The following is a 19,772-nucleotide window of genomic DNA, read 5'->3' as shown; positions in this document are numbered from 1 at the left end:
GGGTCCAGGCCTTCTATTTCTCACTTAGAGTTTAACCTTAACCACGCCCCCAGTCACCCTCATCTCCTTGCTTGAGGTAACAGCCTTGAGCATCAGGGTGGAGGGTCTCCTCCCACTGCTGGGCTGAGGCCTTTTTCAACCCAGGGCCCTGGAGAAACCAGGTTGGAGGCTCTGAGGTGGGAGCTTGAGGGGGAATGGTCTGAACAGGCCTCAGCTGTGATGAGGAGGGTGAGGTGAGAGCTTGAGGGGGAATGGTCTGAACAGGCCTCAGCTGTGATGAGGAGGGTGAGGTGAGAGCTTGAGGGGGAATGGTCTGAACAGGCCTCAGCTGTGATGAGGAGGGCTTCTCACAGTGAGCACCACAGCCCGACACACACATACCTGGCTGTCCAGTCCAAGCAAGAGGAGCATAATAAAAAACAGAATGGACCAAAAGGTGGGCAGCGGCATCATGGTCACAGCTTTTGGGTAGGCAATGAAGGCCAAGCCAGGACCTGAGGGAGAGAAATGGGGAGGGGACACAGGAGAACACACATCAGCACCACGCTACTCGAAACCCTGGGCCTCACAGAACACTCTCATATGAGTAGGGAGGGGAGTCACCTAAGCCCAAAATACAGGAGGAGCCAGAGAAAGAGACCAGTGGGGCTCAGGAGGGGCCCCATGTAAGCATCTGTCTCCTATCCAGCACATGGCCTCCTCTCAAATTAAACCCCGTATGGACACAGGATCCTAGGGGCAGGGAGTGGGGCTGAATCTGAGGCTCAGGCAGCCAGAGATTTGGGAAAAGGAGGACCTGCCCCTCACACACCAAATCCGCATTGGTATTGGCTGGAAGGAAAGTTGTGGTTATCTGATTCGTTAAACCCTCCTTTGCAAAGAACCGTTTCTGTTTTTGAATTCATGGCTAAAACACTGTTTGAATGGAAAGAGAGAGGGAAAAAAAAAAGAATTTAGATACCCAGCAGGACATGCCTAGGGGGCCTCTGTCCCCCACAGGTACCCAAGTTCACACAAGGCAAGGTAAAACCAGCCAGGCCTGGCACTGAAGGGAGGAAGCGTGGGGCAGGACAGGTGCCTAGACCCAGGAGACTACCCACATCTCAGTCCTCATCCACCACTTCCTCTATGTGTTTGGGCAGGGGGAATCAGTTTCCCCTAACTGAAATATGAGGGTCCTTATGTTCAGATTCTTGGAGGTGGATGCCACTGCCCAGAAAAGGGCTCTGGGAAGACTCAGGGTACAGAGGAGACAAGCACTGTCCCCACTCTGAATGAATCTTACAGTATTATTTGAACACAAGCATCTCTGCTTGCAAAATCCCCCAACAAACAGACTCCTGGGGGAGATTAGCTAGCTGGTACTGAGCCCACTGGAGGGCTGACAAACCAAAGTAAAATCAAAACGACTAGAAACAAACCAAACCAATCAAGAAGAAATACGGGCCAGATTGCTGGAGACAGGGAAGATGTTTTACCCTTTAAAGCAAACATCATACAATCATCAAAACTGAATGAATGGCTTATGAAGAAGGAGGCTTGGGGGGGGGGGGAGGAAAAGAATCCACAAAAACAAACCAATTTTGGAAAAAAAAATCATTCAGTAAAGCATCAACAACCCCAACTGTGGCAGAGAGGACAAGTCTTACAATGACATCCGCTCACCCTGAGAAATGAGAAACCCTACTGAAACAACAACGTAGGGAAGCCACTGAGTGGATGCTAAAAGACTCTGTGAGGGGAAGGGGTGTGGCTGCTTACCAAGCCAGAAGCTGTTTGAATGAGCAAGACTGAGGGGAGGGGGCTCAGAAAACACACCTCCCACCTGGGACATCGTGAAACACACTTGGACTCAAATTAGAACCAAAAGCATTCGGTTTCCCATGAAAGCTCAAAGCTCTAGACTTGTTTTGTCAACCCCAAGAATGAGCAATCAGAGCTAGCCAACTACAAGACAGATGGAAAATGTGGTGTACCCCCAAACCTCAGCACCAGGCACTGTGAACAGAATCAGTTCACTTCTTTCTGTCCTTCACTTTAGATTTTCCCAAAGCAGCCTCAGGAGAGGGCCAAGCACCCTGCTCTACAACCACAGTAAACTGGGGAGGATAGAAGCCGAGAATACTTGGGCCACTGTGATGCCCTACCGGCACAGCACGCCACGTCCAGTCTGGGCTTCTTGGCTGTGCAATACCCTCGTTCAAATTCACTTTTCTTGTTATGGTGCTTGCCAAAAAAAAAAAAATCTTAGAGTCACTGTCCCTCTTGCTGCACTGGCTGCTCATACATCACTGTGGGGAAGGAGCGTGAACAAGGTCTTTGAAGTGAACAAAAGAAAGAAAAACAACCCACTTGGGTTTACTACACGTACGGCGTAAAAATGTCCATCATGCACAGAGATCTCTTTGATGGACCCACCCCATCTTTCTCCCATAACAAGTTTCTTCTGTGTTTTTGGTGAAACCCGGTTACAGGTTTGGAATCACTTTACATGTGTAAGTGGGGACTTTTGCAAAGTGTCCTTTGCAAAGGGGCTGGAAGAGGTGCTGGGCCCCATGCTAAATAACTTCCAACACATGAGGCTATGATCCAAGTCCTGTGCCCTCGAGCCCTTCCCTGCTTTTGGAGCTTCTGAGGATGGGAAAATAGTTCTTCTGAGTGTCCAACTGGGACACAGCAAAATAGGTATGTGTGCACAGTGTGGTGTTCACACTGGGGAAGGGTGTCTGTTATGGCCCAGCAGCAGACAGAGGATCTGAGGTCCCTGAGGTCCCTGAGGTCAGAGGATCCAGTGAAACAGCCACATTGGATGGCTCTCCAGACATGTAGTGAGTGGAGACTCAGCATCCAGATACATTGACTATGACCCTATCCTGCCCCAACCCACACAAAGACAGCCCATTCTTTGGGGCTCTTGATTTCAGCTGAGACGAGACATGAATATCTAGACAATCTAGACACACAGTGTCAAGGGACCCTCTGATCTTCCAATACCAAAGCTCAGGACCAGAGAACTGGGACATGATCCTACATTTCAAACATATGTAGATCAAGGGAAGAGAATAACAGGGACTTAAGGTACCTGCCCTAGTCTGCAAAAATGCCCAGAATAATGAAGGACAGTCTGCTCTATCTCACACCATCCCTGTGGCCTGGAGGAAGAACCAACCCAGGGCTCTTGGCAGCCTCCAGCAGGCTCCAGAGGGGCTGTGAGTAATTAGGTTAGATAACACCTAACCACCCTCCAAGAGAATGGGGTGGGGAGGTGGCCCCTGGGGATATCCACCCCAGAACCCCATCCACTACAGGGCTAAGTTGTAGGTCTAAGCCCAGTCCTCAAGCCCAGTCCCCTAAAATACTGTGATGAGGTAGCAGGGGTCTAGTCCACATTCCAGAACCATCTCTGCTGGAGTTCTGGATCCCATGTTGCTCAGGAAGAACCCCACTCTGTGCAGAGCCCATGACCCTAAGATTGACCATCTATCCTGTGAAGTTTGGCGTCTTGAGTAGCAACATGAGACCAAGAGGCCCCCAACTCCCTAAAGGCAACAGTGTCCTCCTATCCTTCCCCCACATCAGCTCTGTCATGGCCCCTCGATCCTGGTGACTGTGTGGCAGCTGGGAGGGGTGAGGTTTGGTAAACATATATAGGAAGGACTGAAGAGTGGCTTGGCATTGGAGCTCGCCAGGAGCCAAATGCAAACCACAGAAACCAAGGCTGAGGTGCCAGCAGCGCTGGTGATGGCGTGCTAGCTGTGGCTGACCTGGGCCTTAATTAGGAAAGCAACTTCCATGGCTAAAGCCAGCGGTTGCTGGGGAAGTGTTGGGGGCTGGAAGACCACAAGTAAAGCAGCCACCAAGTCTCATTTCAACCGCCCTTGTTCCTCCCACCTTCAGTGGGCCAGAATGCACTGAAGACCTTTAAATGTAGCCTTTGTATTCAGGTATAGGAGCACATCTTAGAGGGGGAGAGGGGATGTCTATGTAAAAGCCAGGCTCCCTCCATCCCCCTGGGGTCCGGCTCCATGCCTGCAGTACTCATCTTACACACTAGGTGGCAGTGCCCACCACCACTGCCACCGACACCACCGTACCTGACTCAGCCACATCAGCAATGTCCACCCCTTGCTCTTGTGCCATGAAGCCCAGGATGGAAAAAATTGCGAAGCCAGACACAAAACTGGTACCACTGTTCAGGCATCCCAGCAGCATACAGTCCCTAAGTTACACACACGTCAGGGGGTAAGTTAATCACAACACAAGGAAGCCACGCTCCCTACTTCTCTTTTCTTTAATCATCATTTCTAAGGTCCACCGGGCCCGCCAGCGCGACACTTGCCTGTACGAGTTATACTTGTACTTGTTGTAGCTTCCCAGTGAGGTCATGGCCCCCAGGCAGATAGCGTAGGAAAAGAATATCTGAGTTCCAGCGTCGATCCACACCTGAGGAGGGGAGGAGCATTAGGGCGGTTGCCTGGGGTGAGAAGAAGGGCCTAGCAATGAGAGAACTTCTGACCAACCATAACAATGTCTACACAGGATCCAGGGTTGGTGAGCGGCAAGGAACCCCAGAGGGCAGATCTAGAATCCCAGAGGAAGATCCTCATCTTCCTGCATCAATTAAGGCCTCTAACGCTGGAGTGACCAGTGCCACTCCTGAAACCTTGTTTTGCATAGCTATAGAATGGGCCCCTAGCCTACCCTGCTCCTCCAAACAACTTTCATCACTCAGTAAAGAATGGGTCTTTTCTCTGAGTCTATTCCTAAGTCGCCATGGTTGACAGACATCAAGCACATCAAGACCACTTTAACGGCTGTGATGGCTTAGTCTGGAACCTAAGTTAGAACACAAGGCATCCCTTATCTCTCCAGGCACTACAGCTTGTAGCTCTGGAAGGCAGCAAGCCTACCTTCCCAGCTCACAGCTCAGGCTGGCCACCAACCCTGCTCTGCTCCAATTTTCAGTTGCTTCCCAGGGGCTTGGGAGCCTGGGACAAAGTTCTCAAAGGGCACACAAAAGCCTCCAGGGGTTTCACCGACTCTGACACTCCTCAGCTATGTGCTGAGACAGGGGGACTTACAGTATGACCCCCTTAACCTTCAGAACACCATCGATCCTATCTGAGGATGGCATCTTGAACATTGAGTCTCTGGTCCTGGTGTAGATGGGGCAGGAGCCTTTGCCTTAGCTGGTGCTTGTCTGATGCCTTAGCAGGCTCTAGCTCGGAAGGACTGCAAGCCACTATTGGCCCAGTAGAGAAGTACCAGGCAGCGATGTTTGGCTATACACAGGCATCAAAGAGCCAGAGGAAACACTACCACCTGTACCCTGTGCACCACCAGTTTATACAGGGCCTTAGGATCAGGTACTCCACACTGCTCTACCTGTGGGTCCTCAAGGCGGCTGATGTCAGGATACAGGTAGAATTTGATGCCTTCACCAGCACCTGGCAGGGTCAGTCCACGGACCAGCAGCACCAGAAGCATGGCAAACGGGAAAGTAGCAGTGAAGTAAACAACCTGTTGGGTGAGAAGGAGTCGGGTAGACTTGTGAGTAGCCTTGCTTCAGGGAAGTGTGGGCAATCCTCATCTCCCAGGTGCAGCAATGACCCTAGAGACACACACTGGTCTCACCTGCTGTACAATCTTCAGTGTGTTGCTTGACCTCTGAGCCTCTGCCACCTTACCTAAATATGACATAAGGCTCTGTCTTACAGATTAAAAGAATTTGCTGTGGATAATTTACATAGCTCATTCAGGCTCAGAATTTTAAAAAGCAGGCAAGATGGAAAATGAATCCACTCTTTGAAGAGATGATGCACTCAGAGGGAAAAAAAATACAGACAACATACAAACTGAATCAACTATCAGGGATGTAGGCAACAGCTCAGCCTGTGGTCACATGGGCTGTCACATGGCACTCAACACATATCAGCTGACATTACAGCTGTCAGTATAACATGGGGGTAAAGAAAGGGCTGAGGGGGTGACACAGTGGCTGAGAGGGCTGGCTGCTTTTGCAGAGGACCCAAGATTGATTTCCAGCATCCACGAGGCGGCTCAGAACCATTGGAAATTCCACTTGCAAAGGATCTGACATCGTCTTCTGATCATCTCCGACACCAGGCACAAACATTTATTTAGGCAAAATACCCACATACATTAAAAAATAAAAAGCAGACAGAAGCAGGTGTAGGGGCACATCTGTAATCCCAGCACCCAGGAGGCTGAGGCAGTGTTCAAGGCCTGCCTTGGGGGTGGGGGGGTGGGGATACATAGTGAGACAAGGGGTCAGCTCCAGCTCTGAGCCTTCTCCTGCTGAGAGATGCAGGCCATGTTGGTCACTCTCTCTGGCTTTCTTCTCATATAAAATGAGGACAAGAGTCACAGCAGCCCTTTTTCAGGGAAGGGTGAGGGTTTACAGTCAGACACACAGCCTGATTGACAGCAACAGGAGAGGAGGTGGGTGGGAACGTCCCTAAGTTCCCAGAATGGGAAAGGCTCAGCACTTTCCCAGCTTACAGGAGACCCACAGGGCCACACCCTGTGTTCCAGCAGGCCAGGGTTGGGATGAGGAAGAAATGGGTAATAATGTCCTCTGCCTGGTCCTATGAGCTGTTTGGCCACACCACTGTGGGGCAGTTGGGCTTTACAATGGGTAGAAGACCTGAGGGAGGCCGTACTTTCTAGGAGGTCAAGCCCCTTGGAGAAGAACTCAAGCACAGTGCCTGGCAGCTAGTATCACTACTCTTCTTTCTGTAGACTAGGTGTCCCTACTTTAAGGGGAGAGACATGGATGGGATAGGTTCCCAGCTCTGAGGCTAAGATAAGAATATGAATTGGCCCAAAGTGTCAGCTGGAGTCCATTGCTCATCTGTCCCACCTCCCAGTTGGCAACTGTGGCTGCCACTTCAAGGGGGAACTCTGACCTCACTCTCTACCAAGGTCTTCAGGGAGTGTGTGGAAACACTTAACATCCCAGACAGTGGTAGCATTCTACAAGGCTAAAGGCGGGCCCTCTCCGGCCGTCCCCCCTCCCTGGGTGCCTTTTTCCTCTAGGCCTTCGTGTCCCAGCCACCCTTGTTTCTTTCCCCTTGATGGACTGACAGACACCCGGATACCTGGGACAAAAGCCAACCAGGAAGCCACTAAAAGTATAAAAGAAAGAAAATCCTCCTGTCCCCTCCCTTCCTGTGATAGGCAGACACCCCTGGCCAGGTCCCCTCTCTGAGGCCCTGCAAAGCCACACCCAAGCTGGTAAACAATGGCCACAGACAGGAGCCACAGGATTCCCCAGAGGGCTACAAACACTTCAAAGTAAGTGGATTATGGCCAGAAACACTGGTGGGCTCGTTGGGGTGGGGAGGGCTCCCTGGCTTGCTTCTTTAGCAAGTCTACTACGGGCTCAGCCCGGTGCTATGAACTTACTTAATACACACCTTACCTGGATGAGCCATTACAACATGTCCCTTCCTTTGTGAGCAAACAGGTCATATAGGGCCATGTCACCTGTCTGGAGTCCCCAGTTAGAAGGAGGGGTCAGAGGTGGGATCTGATCTAGGCCAGGTACTTTTGGGGCTCCCCTATCTTTGGGAGTGTCACTGTTGCTGCCACCCCCTAGCACACTGTCCCAGCCATCTCTCTAGAAAAAGCTACCCTTGTTTTGTAGCCTTTGCTACTCCTTGGATGAGCCTGAGAGCCATTCTCTCAACTTTTCCGTGACTGTCCCTCGGGAATCCTCTAGGGAGAGGCTGGTGCCAGGCGCCACCTTGGGCCCCTGACGGTGGCCCAGTAGGCTTTGCTGTGGGACGTGGTATTTTTCCACTCCTGTTGCTGAACTTTCATAACAGGGCCAGAGGCCTTGTGAGAAATGGAGGCTTAGGGGGCACCTCATCCCTGGCCTTCTGGAAGTTGGTGGGTTGCAAGAGGGAGCTAGCTTCCAGTCTCCTGCTACTCAGCTTTACTTGGGAACAGATAGCCTAGCCAGCAAGGTCATTCAACTACTCACATTTCACCAGGGGAAACTGAGGCTGAACAGATAAGAGGGATTCATAAAGTCATTCCATTTATAATGGACAGAGCTGAGTCCAAACTCAGAACTAGCCCTGACTGCCCCTTTCTGATTTGTTTCTGACAAAACAGGCTGTACTGGAGTGTGACCACAGACCCAGCCACACACACGTCCAAGCCCTTCCAGTCAATCTCCTTGTGAGAGTAAGCAGGAGTATGCCAGGCTTCTGCCTCCCTGCACCTGCCAGCCAGCACAAGGATGAGACTAAGAGGTGGGAGAAGGGAACTGCCTGAGTTCAAATCCCAGTTTGGCTACTGACAAGCTATGCAGCATTGGGACAGTTAGTTAAGCTCTCTGAACCGCAGTTTCAATTGTACAGGATCAGAGAACTTCAGGAAGATTAAGCAAGCTGCCACCAGCATGGAGGTGCCACGCGAATATCCCAGCTACCTGGCTTGTTGAACACGTGAAAATGATATTCATTCTGGGACCTGTTTCAGACCCTCGGAGAGTTGGAAAGGCCAGGAAAGAAAAGCCAAGCACCTGAACTTGGGTCCTCCATCCATCACCCTCCCATCTCCTGGACTAAGTTAGCCACGGAAATAAACTTGGCCACGGTGAAGGCTCAGCCCCCAGGGCTGGGAGTCTGGTGTGCAGCCAGGGCTGGAAGCTGAAGCCAGCCAGCGGGTGGGCCTCTGGATGGGGGAGGCGGGCAGGCGGATGGCCTCTGAAGGCCTCTCAGCACTAGGCTGGAGGGAGTCCACAGAGCTGTTTGTCTTGGCTTCTCTGACCCATCAGGGTCACTATTGTTCTAGGAACCACAAGTAGGGTATAGCTCAGGGTAGGTCAGGGTGCCTCTGGCCAGTCACGTTTTGGTGGTAGCCACAGCTACAACCTGGCACCCCCTATTTGCACTTGGCTCTGTCCCCATTGCAGTGTGATGTGTCTCAAATAATGCTGACTATGCCTTGTGGACATCAACCTCCTCCACAAGACCGGAGGACTCCCTACATCCTGGCCATATGCACTCCAGGGCCTTACACTGACCATTGCCTCTTCCTGCAACCCCCTTCAGATACTCAACTCTCTCCACCCTACTCCTATTGACTCGTCACCACAGTCACCTTTGCCCAGCCACCCTATACATGGCACACGGGTCCCATGCTCATCTTTCTGCAGCCTAGCTCTTCCCAGCCTGCCATACACATTGATCATGATGGATCCTTTACTCTGTTTCTACAACTGGACCCACACACAAGAGGCTCAAAGGACTGACTCTCTCCAGCATGCTCCAGCACCAGAGATCCCCAGAAACTCCCTGACAGACTAGCTTCTTTGTGGGAAAAAGAGGCCGAGGGCAGAAGGCAATTGCTACTTCCTCGAGAGTGCAGGGCAGGTCCATTGGTCCGTAGACCTGAGTCTTGATATACCTCATCTCAACCCTCAAATTCACTGTTAACAGCTGAGGGGCAGGCAGCTCAGGAGAAGGGCTGCTCTCAGACAAGCTGCCTGACCTCTTATGAGCCTCAGCTTCCTCAGTGTTTAGAGGAGAATAACACACACACTCCCAGGGAGCTATAGGAAGCACAGTGGGCAGGGTCCCTAAGAGAACAGGCAACATCACGTTGCCTCTTTCTGTTTGTCCTATAGAGTGATGCTAGCAGAGAGTGGTCCAGGCCTGGCTGGCTTCCCTTCAGACTGAGGTTCAGTAAAGCAGGGGGCTCTGAACCCAAGTACAGGAACAGTGATACAGAGCAGCTGGATCCCCCTGCTTCACCATCTCTTCTAAACTTGGGGTGCTGCCAGATCACTTTGCAAAGTTAGGGTCCACACTACGGGCTGATAATCAAAGCCAGCAGTAGGGCTGCCGCTCGCCTCCAGTTCGGCTAGCCTTGCTCACCACACCAACGGTGCACATCAAGAAACAGGACAGTGGCTGCTGACAGAAGCTCAGTAGGGACACCTGGCTGCCCGCCAGTCATGAAGTCACTAAGCTCCTGACCAGTGACTGGGTGGTGGACACCCAGGGTCCTTACCCAGTGAGAGACAATGGCACACAGGGCTGTGTATATGTCTTGTCAGAGCACTCCTGTGTCCCAACATGTAGCACTTATTGAAAGGTACTTCAGCCTTCAGGAGAAGGCTGTCTCTAAGGCAGGGGACGGGAAGTCCACTCACCTTGCCTGTGGATCGAACACCCTTCCAGATGCAGAAAAAACAGACAAGCCAGACTAAGAGGAGGCAGAGCGCGAGGTCCCATTTCAGACTGCCTGGGTCGTCAATTCCGGAGGACAGGCTCAGCACATTACGCCTTTAGGGAAAGAGAACAAGAGGTCAGGGGTCAGGGGCCTCTTGGCAGCTAAGCTAGCATGGGCAAAAACCTGAGTTCTGTTTCTGGCACCATGACAAAATAAAATACAAAATGCTTATTTTCATTCCAACACTGGGAGGTTAAGGCAGGCAGGATTGCCTCGAATTTGAGGCATGCCTGGGCTACATTGTGAATTCCAGGCTAGCCTGAACTACAAAGTGTGACCTGTTCCCCCCATCCCCACCCCTCACTGGCAGCCTCTGCCCCAGGCTATGCATGAGCACAACCCCTGGGGGTCCCCATTTGTCAGGAAAAATCCAGAGTGGAGCAGGGGGCAGGGCAGTCAAGAAACTGCGGGATTCTTATTAGGTGATCTCAGGCTCCGTCCACTCTGGCCATGAGCAAGTCAAGTCCCTGAGCCTCTGTTTCCTCATCTGTAAAATGGAGACTGATTTAGTTGGTTGAGCAAAAAAGTGCTTGCTGCCAAGGTTGCTGAACTGGTCTGCACGCATGGGACCTGCATGGTGGAAGTAAAGGACTGGTTCTTTCAAGTTGTTTTCTGAACACACAAACACATACACACACAGACACACACACACACACACATTTTTAAACAAGGATTGATTATCTGCATGACCCATGGTTACAACGACAACCTTCAATTCTGACTATGGGGAAAACACTGGGTTCAAATCTCAGCATCTCTTCAACTGCTAACCTTGGTCAAGTTACCTAACCACCCCAGGCCTCTCTCAATGTGTAAAATAGGTATGACTCCCTTCCCAGCAACCTCTGTGCTAGCTTCCTTGATATAACTCTGATTGTTAGCTGGGGATGGTGGTATGCACCTGTATCTCAAGCTGAGGCAGGAGGATTATGAGTTCCAGGGATATATAGTCAGATCCTTTCTCAAAAGAACAAACCAAATCATCATTATCAACAACAACAACAACAACAACAACAACAACAACAAAAATACCCTGCATATTATCTAGATCTTTCCCAGAAAGGTAAAATGGGTCCTGTATGAGCACAGGGTACCCATCTTGCTACAGTGGCTTATGAGGAAAATACCACAGAGAAAAGTCTGACACCTTACCAAGGTCTGGAGGTAGCTGGCCCCTGATACACCTGATCACATACTGCAGGATATGAGCATACACAGAGAGAAGCTGCTGGTATACAGCAGGTGCTTAAGCAAAACCCTGTCTCAAGAAGAGGCAGGTCCATGGCTTTCAGTACAATTCCCAGGGAGAAGAGGCCATTAGTCCTGCTCAGGGTCATACAGCCAAGCTGGGGTCTGTGGAGTCAGACCTATGTGCTGACCTCCGGTCATCTTTGCTAGTCTCTGCTGTTTACACACACTCACTTTCACTGGAGCCCTCTCTATAGGGAAGAAGCCATAGGAAGCAGCATGAGGTACTTACAAAATGGCTGTGAACCCTACCACCCAGGTACCCAGTGTCCCGCAGCGCCCCTGCTGAGCATGCAGACCTCTTCCCTGGACACTGGCCACCCACAGCTGAGAGGACACGGGGTCTCCACACTCCAGGAATCCCAGACAAAGACTATTTCTTTCTAGCTCTGGGTCCCAGGCTGCCCTCCAAGCAGGAGTAAAAACTTCGAGGCTGCCCTCTAAGCAAAGCAACGTGGGAATGTCAAATACATCCCAGGGTCCCTCTCGAACAGCCTCCAGCAACACGTGGCCTACAGTTGTTCTCAGGATGACACCTGGAACACAGTGGAATTCAACAAACACCCACTGAATGAATGAACCACCAGGGAGAACCAAACCTCACACTCTGGATGGATGGATGGATGGATGGATGGATGGATGGATGGATGGATGATGTTGTCCCAAGCCTAAAGGAGAAGCAACTTTTCTTGATCTTTATCCTGCTGTTCACAGTGGCATCAGTACCTCTCACTGTGTAGCTAGAATAGTGTACGAGCCTCACACAAACAAAAGCCTGACTGTGTGTCATTATCTCATTCATTCCAGGGGGTAGAACTCACTAACCCCATCTCACAGATGGGAAAACCAAGGCTTGGAGGGTCCATTTGCCCACATCACAAGGCCACCAAAACTCCAGGCCTGCCTGATTCCAAAGCTACAGTTCTCTCAACTATGTTGCAACATGGTCTGATTTTAAAAGAAAATAGCACCTGCTTTTAAAGGACCTCTAGGAGCTAGTGAGCTAGCTCAAAGGTTAAGAACACTGCTTTTCCAATGGATCTGGGTTTAATTCCTAGCACCCACATAGTAGTTCACAATCATGTATAGTTCCAGTTGCAAGAGATATGGTGCCCTCTTCTGACTTCTAGAGGCATCAGGCAAACACGTGGCACACACACACACACACACACAAACACACTCTCTCTTATACACACACACACATACACACACAGAGAGAAGCAAAACATCTATAGATATAAAATATAATTTAAAACAATTTTAAATAATACAGGAGCCTCCAGTCTCCACTGCAAGCTGGGATCATCTGGTGCCTCAGGGCAGCATCATGGGGTACCTTCACAAAGCAGGCTAACAGTCAATTAGGTCCAGTTGGGCTCCTGCCAAGCCGAGACCTGGCAGCACCACAAAACAAAAAGCCCTTCCCATTCAACGTTCAGCACTTGGGTGCCAGCCATAGAAGCTCAAAGCACAGGGAGAAACAGCCCACGCTCCCTTGAATGGGCCACATCAGGGGAGAAAAATATGGCCCTATTCCACACCTTCACACACACAGCCCTCTCCCTGGCCTGCCATTCCACAGGCGTGCCCTCCACTGCTGATGTTCCAGGTGACTTGCCGAAGCCTGCCTTTCTTCCCACTGGCTCCGACCACTCCATGGACAACATGCTGACAGCATCTACTCCATTGATGTTTAGCCATAAAACCATCATGTCTCTGTTTTTTGGGGCAATCCTTCAAGAGCCTCAAAATTCCAAAGCCAGATCTTCCTGGTCCTGAGAGCCCCATCCAGAACACAACCCCTTACTATCCATTCTCACCACCCTGCTAGGCAAGCCACCCACTGCTGCGAGGCGCTGTCAAGCAGAGTTGCTCTGGGCAGTTAAGACAAATAGGAGTCCTTTGATCCTCTGCTGCTGGGGACAGTCCCTATAGGGTCTCATGGTGGCATCCAGACATTTTAAGGTAGATTTCCCTGACTCAGTAACTCCATTTCCAAGACCATCTCCTATTATTCTTCCAGCATGGGGGCTCATAGACAAACTATTCACCAAAGTGCCCCCCTGTAGGGTACAGTAAGCTCTGGGGCAGGCACACTGGAATACCACACAGCCGACAGACCAGTGTCAAGTTCTTGATGTACTGATAAAGCAGTGTAACACCCTGGGGGACAGAGTGAGCCAGCAGCACAGGGGACATCTGCACAGGATGGTTGTTGTGATAGAAAGAAACTGAACATACACCAGCAAGCGGGCATTGCCTGGGGACAGGGACTCAGCAATGAATGCAGTTCTTTGGCTGTGTGTCTGTGATACATCTTTATAGATATATTTAAAAGGTTTGGTGGTGATGGTGGATTTTTTTTTTTGACACAGAGTCTCACATAGCCCAGGATGGCTTTAAATGGTTGATCCTCTTGCCTCTACCTAAAATTATACAATACTGAAATAATAAAGGTCCATCCTCAGGCTTCACATAGCATACCAGGGCCACAAAATGTTCTGTCAGGTTCTGGCAAAGCCCCAGGCAGGGCTGAGCTGGAGAGTAGCCAGTCACCTGAATCCCAGCAGGGACCATCCACTAGTCCTCTCTGTATTGCTCCCTCCCCCTGGCCCTTCTCACAGCTTTGAGTGGAGCTGTGCATGAGAGAATGCTGCCACAGGGCTCTCTTGGGTGCCTCCTACATCCCCCCACAACACCCTGCTCAGGCCCTACCGCACCCCCAAGCCACTATAGTAACTTCTTCCCAGCCGCCCTGCTATATCGCCCTCCACGCTTGTCAGAGGGACCCCCTAGTGTCTTCGATGCCAGCTCACATCCCTCCTGAGCTCCACATCCTCCCACTTCCATCCTAACCAGTCCCTGTCACCGTCCACTCAAAGCTATACGCTTGAAAGAATGTGGAGAGCACCTATCAAGAAGACTAGGACAGCGAACACAGGAAGCCAGACACTGTGGGTGTACAGCTGTCTACCTCTCTCCCTCACCGGCCCCTGACTTCTTCCTCAGGGGTCGTGTGTGGTTCCTGAACTGTGGAACTCATGGTTTCCTCAGCTGTACAATCCCACCATTCCCAGACAACATCTCTCCAGGGTTCTCACTGCTTCACCTCTGCCCAGGGCACCCTGCATCAAGAGCACCCCAGCCCTCTCCTTCCCCAGCAGTCAGAGCTTTTCCGTTATGATCATACTTTCTGACTGGTTAACATGTCTGTCTATTAGCAAGCCAGTTCTGTGTACATGGGACCTGCATCTGTCTCGAGCACAGCAGCTGGCACATGAAGGAGCTCGCCTGAAGTTCGGTGAGGAAACTCATTACAGTCATTTGGTAGCTGGGGAAACTGAGGCTCAGCCTCCCTCTGACCCTAGGCAATCATCAACCTTGGAGCTGATTCCTTTCTTTCTGATGTCCCCTGGGGTGCATAAGTGAGCCTCAGCTCAGGGCTCCCAGGCTTGGACTCCTCACTATCTTCCAGAGGTAAGCTGCAGATCTTTTCCAAGAAAAAGGGCTACATCTTGCCAGGATGGGAACTAAAAAAGAGTGGCCGGGCCTGGACGTGTGTTTGCAGCCGGCTGCCCTGCTGCCGTCCAGTCAGCACTTGGAGATGTAAATTCACCCTCAGAGTGGGCCAAATCGTTTCCTTTTGACTGCAGGCCAGCCATTTATTGGCTGCAGCAGTCCCCTGGAGACTGGCAAAGGGAACAATTATAAAGAGGCCGTCCGCCTGCCTGAGCATGGGGCCCCCACACAGCCCTTCCCGCACCACCTCCTCCTTCCGACAGCGACAGCTATGGAGGAAGATTGGCTGAGCAGGGCTTGTTTGCAAATATGACTCATTTCTTTGATTCTAATAGAATCTAATGATCCATGCTGGGCTCCCAGGGGGTTCTGCAGGAGCCTCTGAGGAAGGCCTGGCTCCAGCCTGCTGAAGGGCTTTTGGCCAGACCTGGCCCCGCCTATCCTCTAAGGCCTGTGAGGGAAGCAGGAGGTTTAGAGACAGAGGTGACCTCAGAGGGTGAGGACCAGTGTGGGATGGGGCCATCGGGGCAGAAGCTCTGGGACCCCATCATGCAGCCACTAAACATATCCTAATGTCAACATAAAATGTCAGTCTCTGGAGCCTCCTAGCTTCTCCTGGGAGCTGCTGAGACTGAGAAGGTTCCTGGCTTTACAGACAGGTTAAGTATGGCAGGGTCAGTCCATGATATAGACTCCTGATTCAGGAGTCCATGCCTGACTGAAAAAACACAGATGTGCATACACACAGGAGGCAGCATACCATGTGACCTGTGACCATGGACTCGGCTCCAGGGCCTGCCCTGTATCATGGGTGTTGGAGGAGGGGTGGGACACAGACAAAAGGATCACTAAGAGTGGACCTTTGTCCATGTTGGCTCCCCGGAACCCTAAACCCCAAAACTTATCCAGGTGCCTTAATGCCAGGGAGCAGAAGTGAGTGTTGGGGCTGAGCTAACGCTGGCTCACAGAGCATATAAGGGGACTCAAGCCTGGCATTCCAACTGCCCTGACATCAGAGGGCTGGACATGTGGGAGCTACACTTAAGCCATACTGGGGAGGGGAGTTGCCCTCTGAGGTCTTCCTGCCTCCTTGGTAACCAGCACATGGGAGGGGCAGCAGGATGGCTGATAGAGTCATCCAGTGATTAGAAACTGGGGTGGAGCGGGGGAGGTGGGGAACTCTGCACCCACCAAGCCCAGGATCAAGGGGTGAGACTCTGCTCCCACCAAGCCCATTACTTCTGGCTCCCAGACCTCAAGATTTGCAAAAGAAACAAGGGAAGACTGCCTGAACCTGAGCCAGCAAAGTGAACAGCCCTGCACTCGCCTACTCGTCTCTGACAGCGCCAGATCACAGCGTGAGGAAGACAGGGGAGGCTCTTTAGCAGGAATGCACAAGAGTTTCAAGGACAAGGCAGAGAGCAAGCAAGAAGCCAACAAGTGCCCTTTACCTGCACTAGAGGGTCCATCAAGGAGTGTGGTGTGCACAGGAAGGGTGGCTGTATCCTGCATGCATGATGGCAGGTCAGTGAACTGCACATGAAATGTGAGTTTCCCACAATGCTTTGCTCTTTCACCTACTTAAGAAAATCTCAGGATCTAGCGAGAGAGTTGATTGGAAAAAAGCACTTGCCTCTAACAACCTGAGTTCAGTCCCTGGAACTCATGTAAAAGTGTAAGGAGAGAACTGAGCCGACATTTGTTGCCCTTCGACTGTCACACATGTACCGATGTGCTTACTCCAGCCCTCCTAAAATAAATGAAGAGGAGGAAAAGAAAAAGAAGCAGGAGCCTCTGCCATCGACATAGCTCGTTGCTCTCACCCTTTTGCCTTCCTTTCCACTGTTTCAAACCCAATACAAGGGTGGGTTCTCAGAAGCAGGAAGCCCTATAGATTTGCCGATGCTCCTACCCACTGACAACCTCTGCACACAGATCAGCAAGAAGCTGCCTGGGTCTTCACCTCAGCTTGCTCAGTAGTTCTGCTCAAGGGACCCCAGGTTCATGCTAAGGAATTCTTAGAGGTTCTTCTAGAATTCAAAGTCAGGTCCAGCGTCTGTTCAGGCCAGTGTGGGCAGACGTCAGCACTCATTGAGCCAAGTATATCCACGGACACCACAGAAGAGCCTGCACAAGAGCCTAGAGAACCAGGGGTTTTCCTAATGTGATCTTGTCTCTGCTTTCCTGATGAGGCACGAAAGCCATGGCTTATAGGACACAGGGGTAGGTGTTAGAATAGACTCTGGCTGGGGATGTCTGAGCAGGGCACTGAGCAAAGGTCTTCCAAGATCCTCATGTCATAATGACAGGTACCAGGCAAAGGCGAAAAGAATGTGACTCCCTTGTCACCAGAGCCTGTGGGCATTTGAGAGGTTACATACAGATTCTAAATGTCCCAGAAAGGATGTTTAATCACAATGATGACATGACATATTACCCTGAAGTGAAGGAGCAGCTTTTCAGGGTAGCTATATAGGGACTCATCCAGCTGGGGCTGCAGTGTGGTCCCTAGGACATAGGACACTGAGGCCTGGAGAAGAGACTACATCTGCCCAAAACAGAAGTGACAGAACACAAGTTCAAACTCAGGAGGTAATGAGGTTCAGCAGATACCCCAGAAGCTGGCCAGGTGCCAGAGGCCTGGGAGGGGCAGCCCTGGTGTCCAAGCCATGCCAAGAATAGTACAGAAAGGCCAGGGCTTGTGGCCTTGGGCCCATTCAAGGGAAAAGAGTGAAATGCCAATATTCCTTTGTTCAAAACCTCAACTATCTGAAGGGTGGGGAACATGCTTTTAACACTCCCTTTGTTTGCTGGTGGAAAATATACACATCAGGAGACCCAAAGTCCCCAAAGCCCCAGGCTCTGCCTGGAAATGTGATACAAAAGGCCCAGGCATGGCATAGGCCACCCAAATAAGACCTCCTGAAGATGAGAACAGCCGACCCATCCTTGTAGGATCATAGCTTCCTTGAAGCCAAGGAGAGGGATTCTCATCTTGTGGTAGTCTGGGACAAACCTTCCTCTCCCCTGGCTCTTGGCTAAACATGAGGCCTCATCTCAGTCATTTCCAGAGGTGAGAGGCTACCCTTGACTGAGCAGCCCAAATTAAGAGCACATGCTTGTAGGGAAAGCTTATAGGGAAAGTGATGTACTCAAGGGTTTCTAATCAACTTCCATGAACTGTTAAGATGTCCTGAAATGCAAGCTCATGAGAGTTACCCAAATGCCGTTAACACAAGATTATCTACATGCTGGGACTTGCCCCATCTGTTACTCCTGAGTGACCTGTAACAAGCCAAAGGGGGAAGACTAAGAGATGAGGTCACAGAAGCTATTCACTCCTAACGCTTGCTCCCTTCTGAGGCCACCCACTCCACAAAAGAACTACCCACCAGACACATCAAGAGCAGACCAACCAAACTGAGCACAGCCCAAACTACCAGCAACTAGTCATGAGCTCAAAAAATAGTACTTGGCTAAAACCATCAAGTTTGGAGATGGTTGTTACACACTAAGAGCTAACTGATGGTTTTTTTTTTTTTTTTTTTGCTCTAAACTCACCTTTTCATTTGCATAACTACATAAATGCCATTTTTCCTCTGTGTGATAAAGAATGTTTTTCCTAAAATACATGAAGAAAACTATAATTTTCGGCTGGGCGGTGGTGGTGCACGCCTTTAATCCCAGCACTTGGGAGACAGAGGCAGGCGGATTTCTGAGTTCAAGAGTTCGAGGCCAGCCTGGTCTACAGAGTGAGTTCCAGGACAGCCAGGGCTACACAGAGAAACCCTGTCTCGAAAAAAAAAAAAAAAGAAGAAGAAGAAGAAAAAAACTATAATTTTCAAACTCCTGTACATCTATCAACAGGAAACCAATAGAATAAGAATGATACATTTTCCTCATCTGACAGTTAAAGAAACTAAAGCTCAAAGGTGAAATAAGAGTGACTTCCCTACAAAAATCAAATAGCTGTTTAGTGGTAAACTGGGATTCAGCTCTAGCTTGTCGTGGAGTTTTCTCCAGCTGTGTGTCCTCCTTCCCTCCAAGAGACAGGGTCTGTCACAATCATAGAGGAAGATACTGTCCCCTCTAGACCTGCCCACGCCACTCCTCCCTCCCACGATGTAGCCTTACTCCCAGAACTCGATGACAGGCGAGGTGAAGTTGACGGTGCTAAGGGAGACCCAGTGAGTCTCGTTCCTACGCAGGGTGTCCTCCATGCACTGTGGTGTGTTCCAGCTATGGTTGCAGTGGGCCCAAGGAAGATCCTTCTGGAAAGAGTGGAATAGGTAGTATGTGGCCCAGGCCAGGATGACGATGTAGTACACGTTCAGGAGGGACACGATGACGATGGACGCATAGCCAATGCCTGTGGATGGGGCAAGCAAATGGGCACGTGTCACAAAGGAAGCACTTTCAACTGAGAGGCACTGGTGTGCCCAGGCTGTGGGACAAAGGGGCCTTCTCAATAGTAAGCAGGAAAGAGTCACTGGATGAAGAAGCAACTGGATAAAGGGACGCGTGACTTAATGGTTTGAGAAATGGCAGCTGGAGGAGTCACAGGATGAATGCTGGGACAGGATAGATGTACAGTTAGATGGTTGGATGGAAACATGCATGGATAGATAGATAGATGGAAAATAAATGGGCCAGAATATAAATAGATAGAGAGAAATGTGGAAGAAAGAAAGAAAGAAAGAAAGAAAGAAAGAAAGAAAGAAAGAAAGAAAGAAAGA

The 19,772-nt window shown here is 50.6% G+C and overlaps 1 protein-coding gene across 2 annotated transcripts in view; it reads right to left on the bottom strand.

Moving 5' to 3' along the window:
- The window catches only part of Slc6a6 (solute carrier family 6 member 6), a 75,774-nt gene that overhangs the window by 14,083 nt on the left and 41,919 nt on the right, over positions 1-19,772 (bottom strand). For both annotated transcript variants that reach the window (XM_028773000.1, XM_028772999.1), the window contains 6 exons: positions 19,171-19,405; positions 10,190-10,322; positions 5,386-5,520; positions 4,340-4,443; positions 4,095-4,219; positions 382-494 (listed from right to left, as the gene is read on the bottom strand). In XM_028773000.1, coding sequence (XP_028628833.1) covers positions 382-494; positions 4,095-4,219; positions 4,340-4,443; positions 5,386-5,520; positions 10,190-10,322; positions 19,171-19,405 — 845 coding nt within the window. The remainder of the gene's footprint in view (positions 1-381; positions 495-4,094; positions 4,220-4,339; positions 4,444-5,385; positions 5,521-10,189; positions 10,323-19,170; positions 19,406-19,772) is intronic.

This window comes from Grammomys surdaster, unplaced genomic scaffold, assembly GCF_004785775.1.
Source record: "Grammomys surdaster isolate TR1022 unplaced genomic scaffold, NIH_TR_1.0 220, whole genome shotgun sequence".
NCBI lineage: Eukaryota > Metazoa > Chordata > Mammalia > Rodentia > Muridae > Grammomys > Grammomys surdaster.
This window is presented reverse-complemented; position numbering and strand designations above follow the sequence as displayed.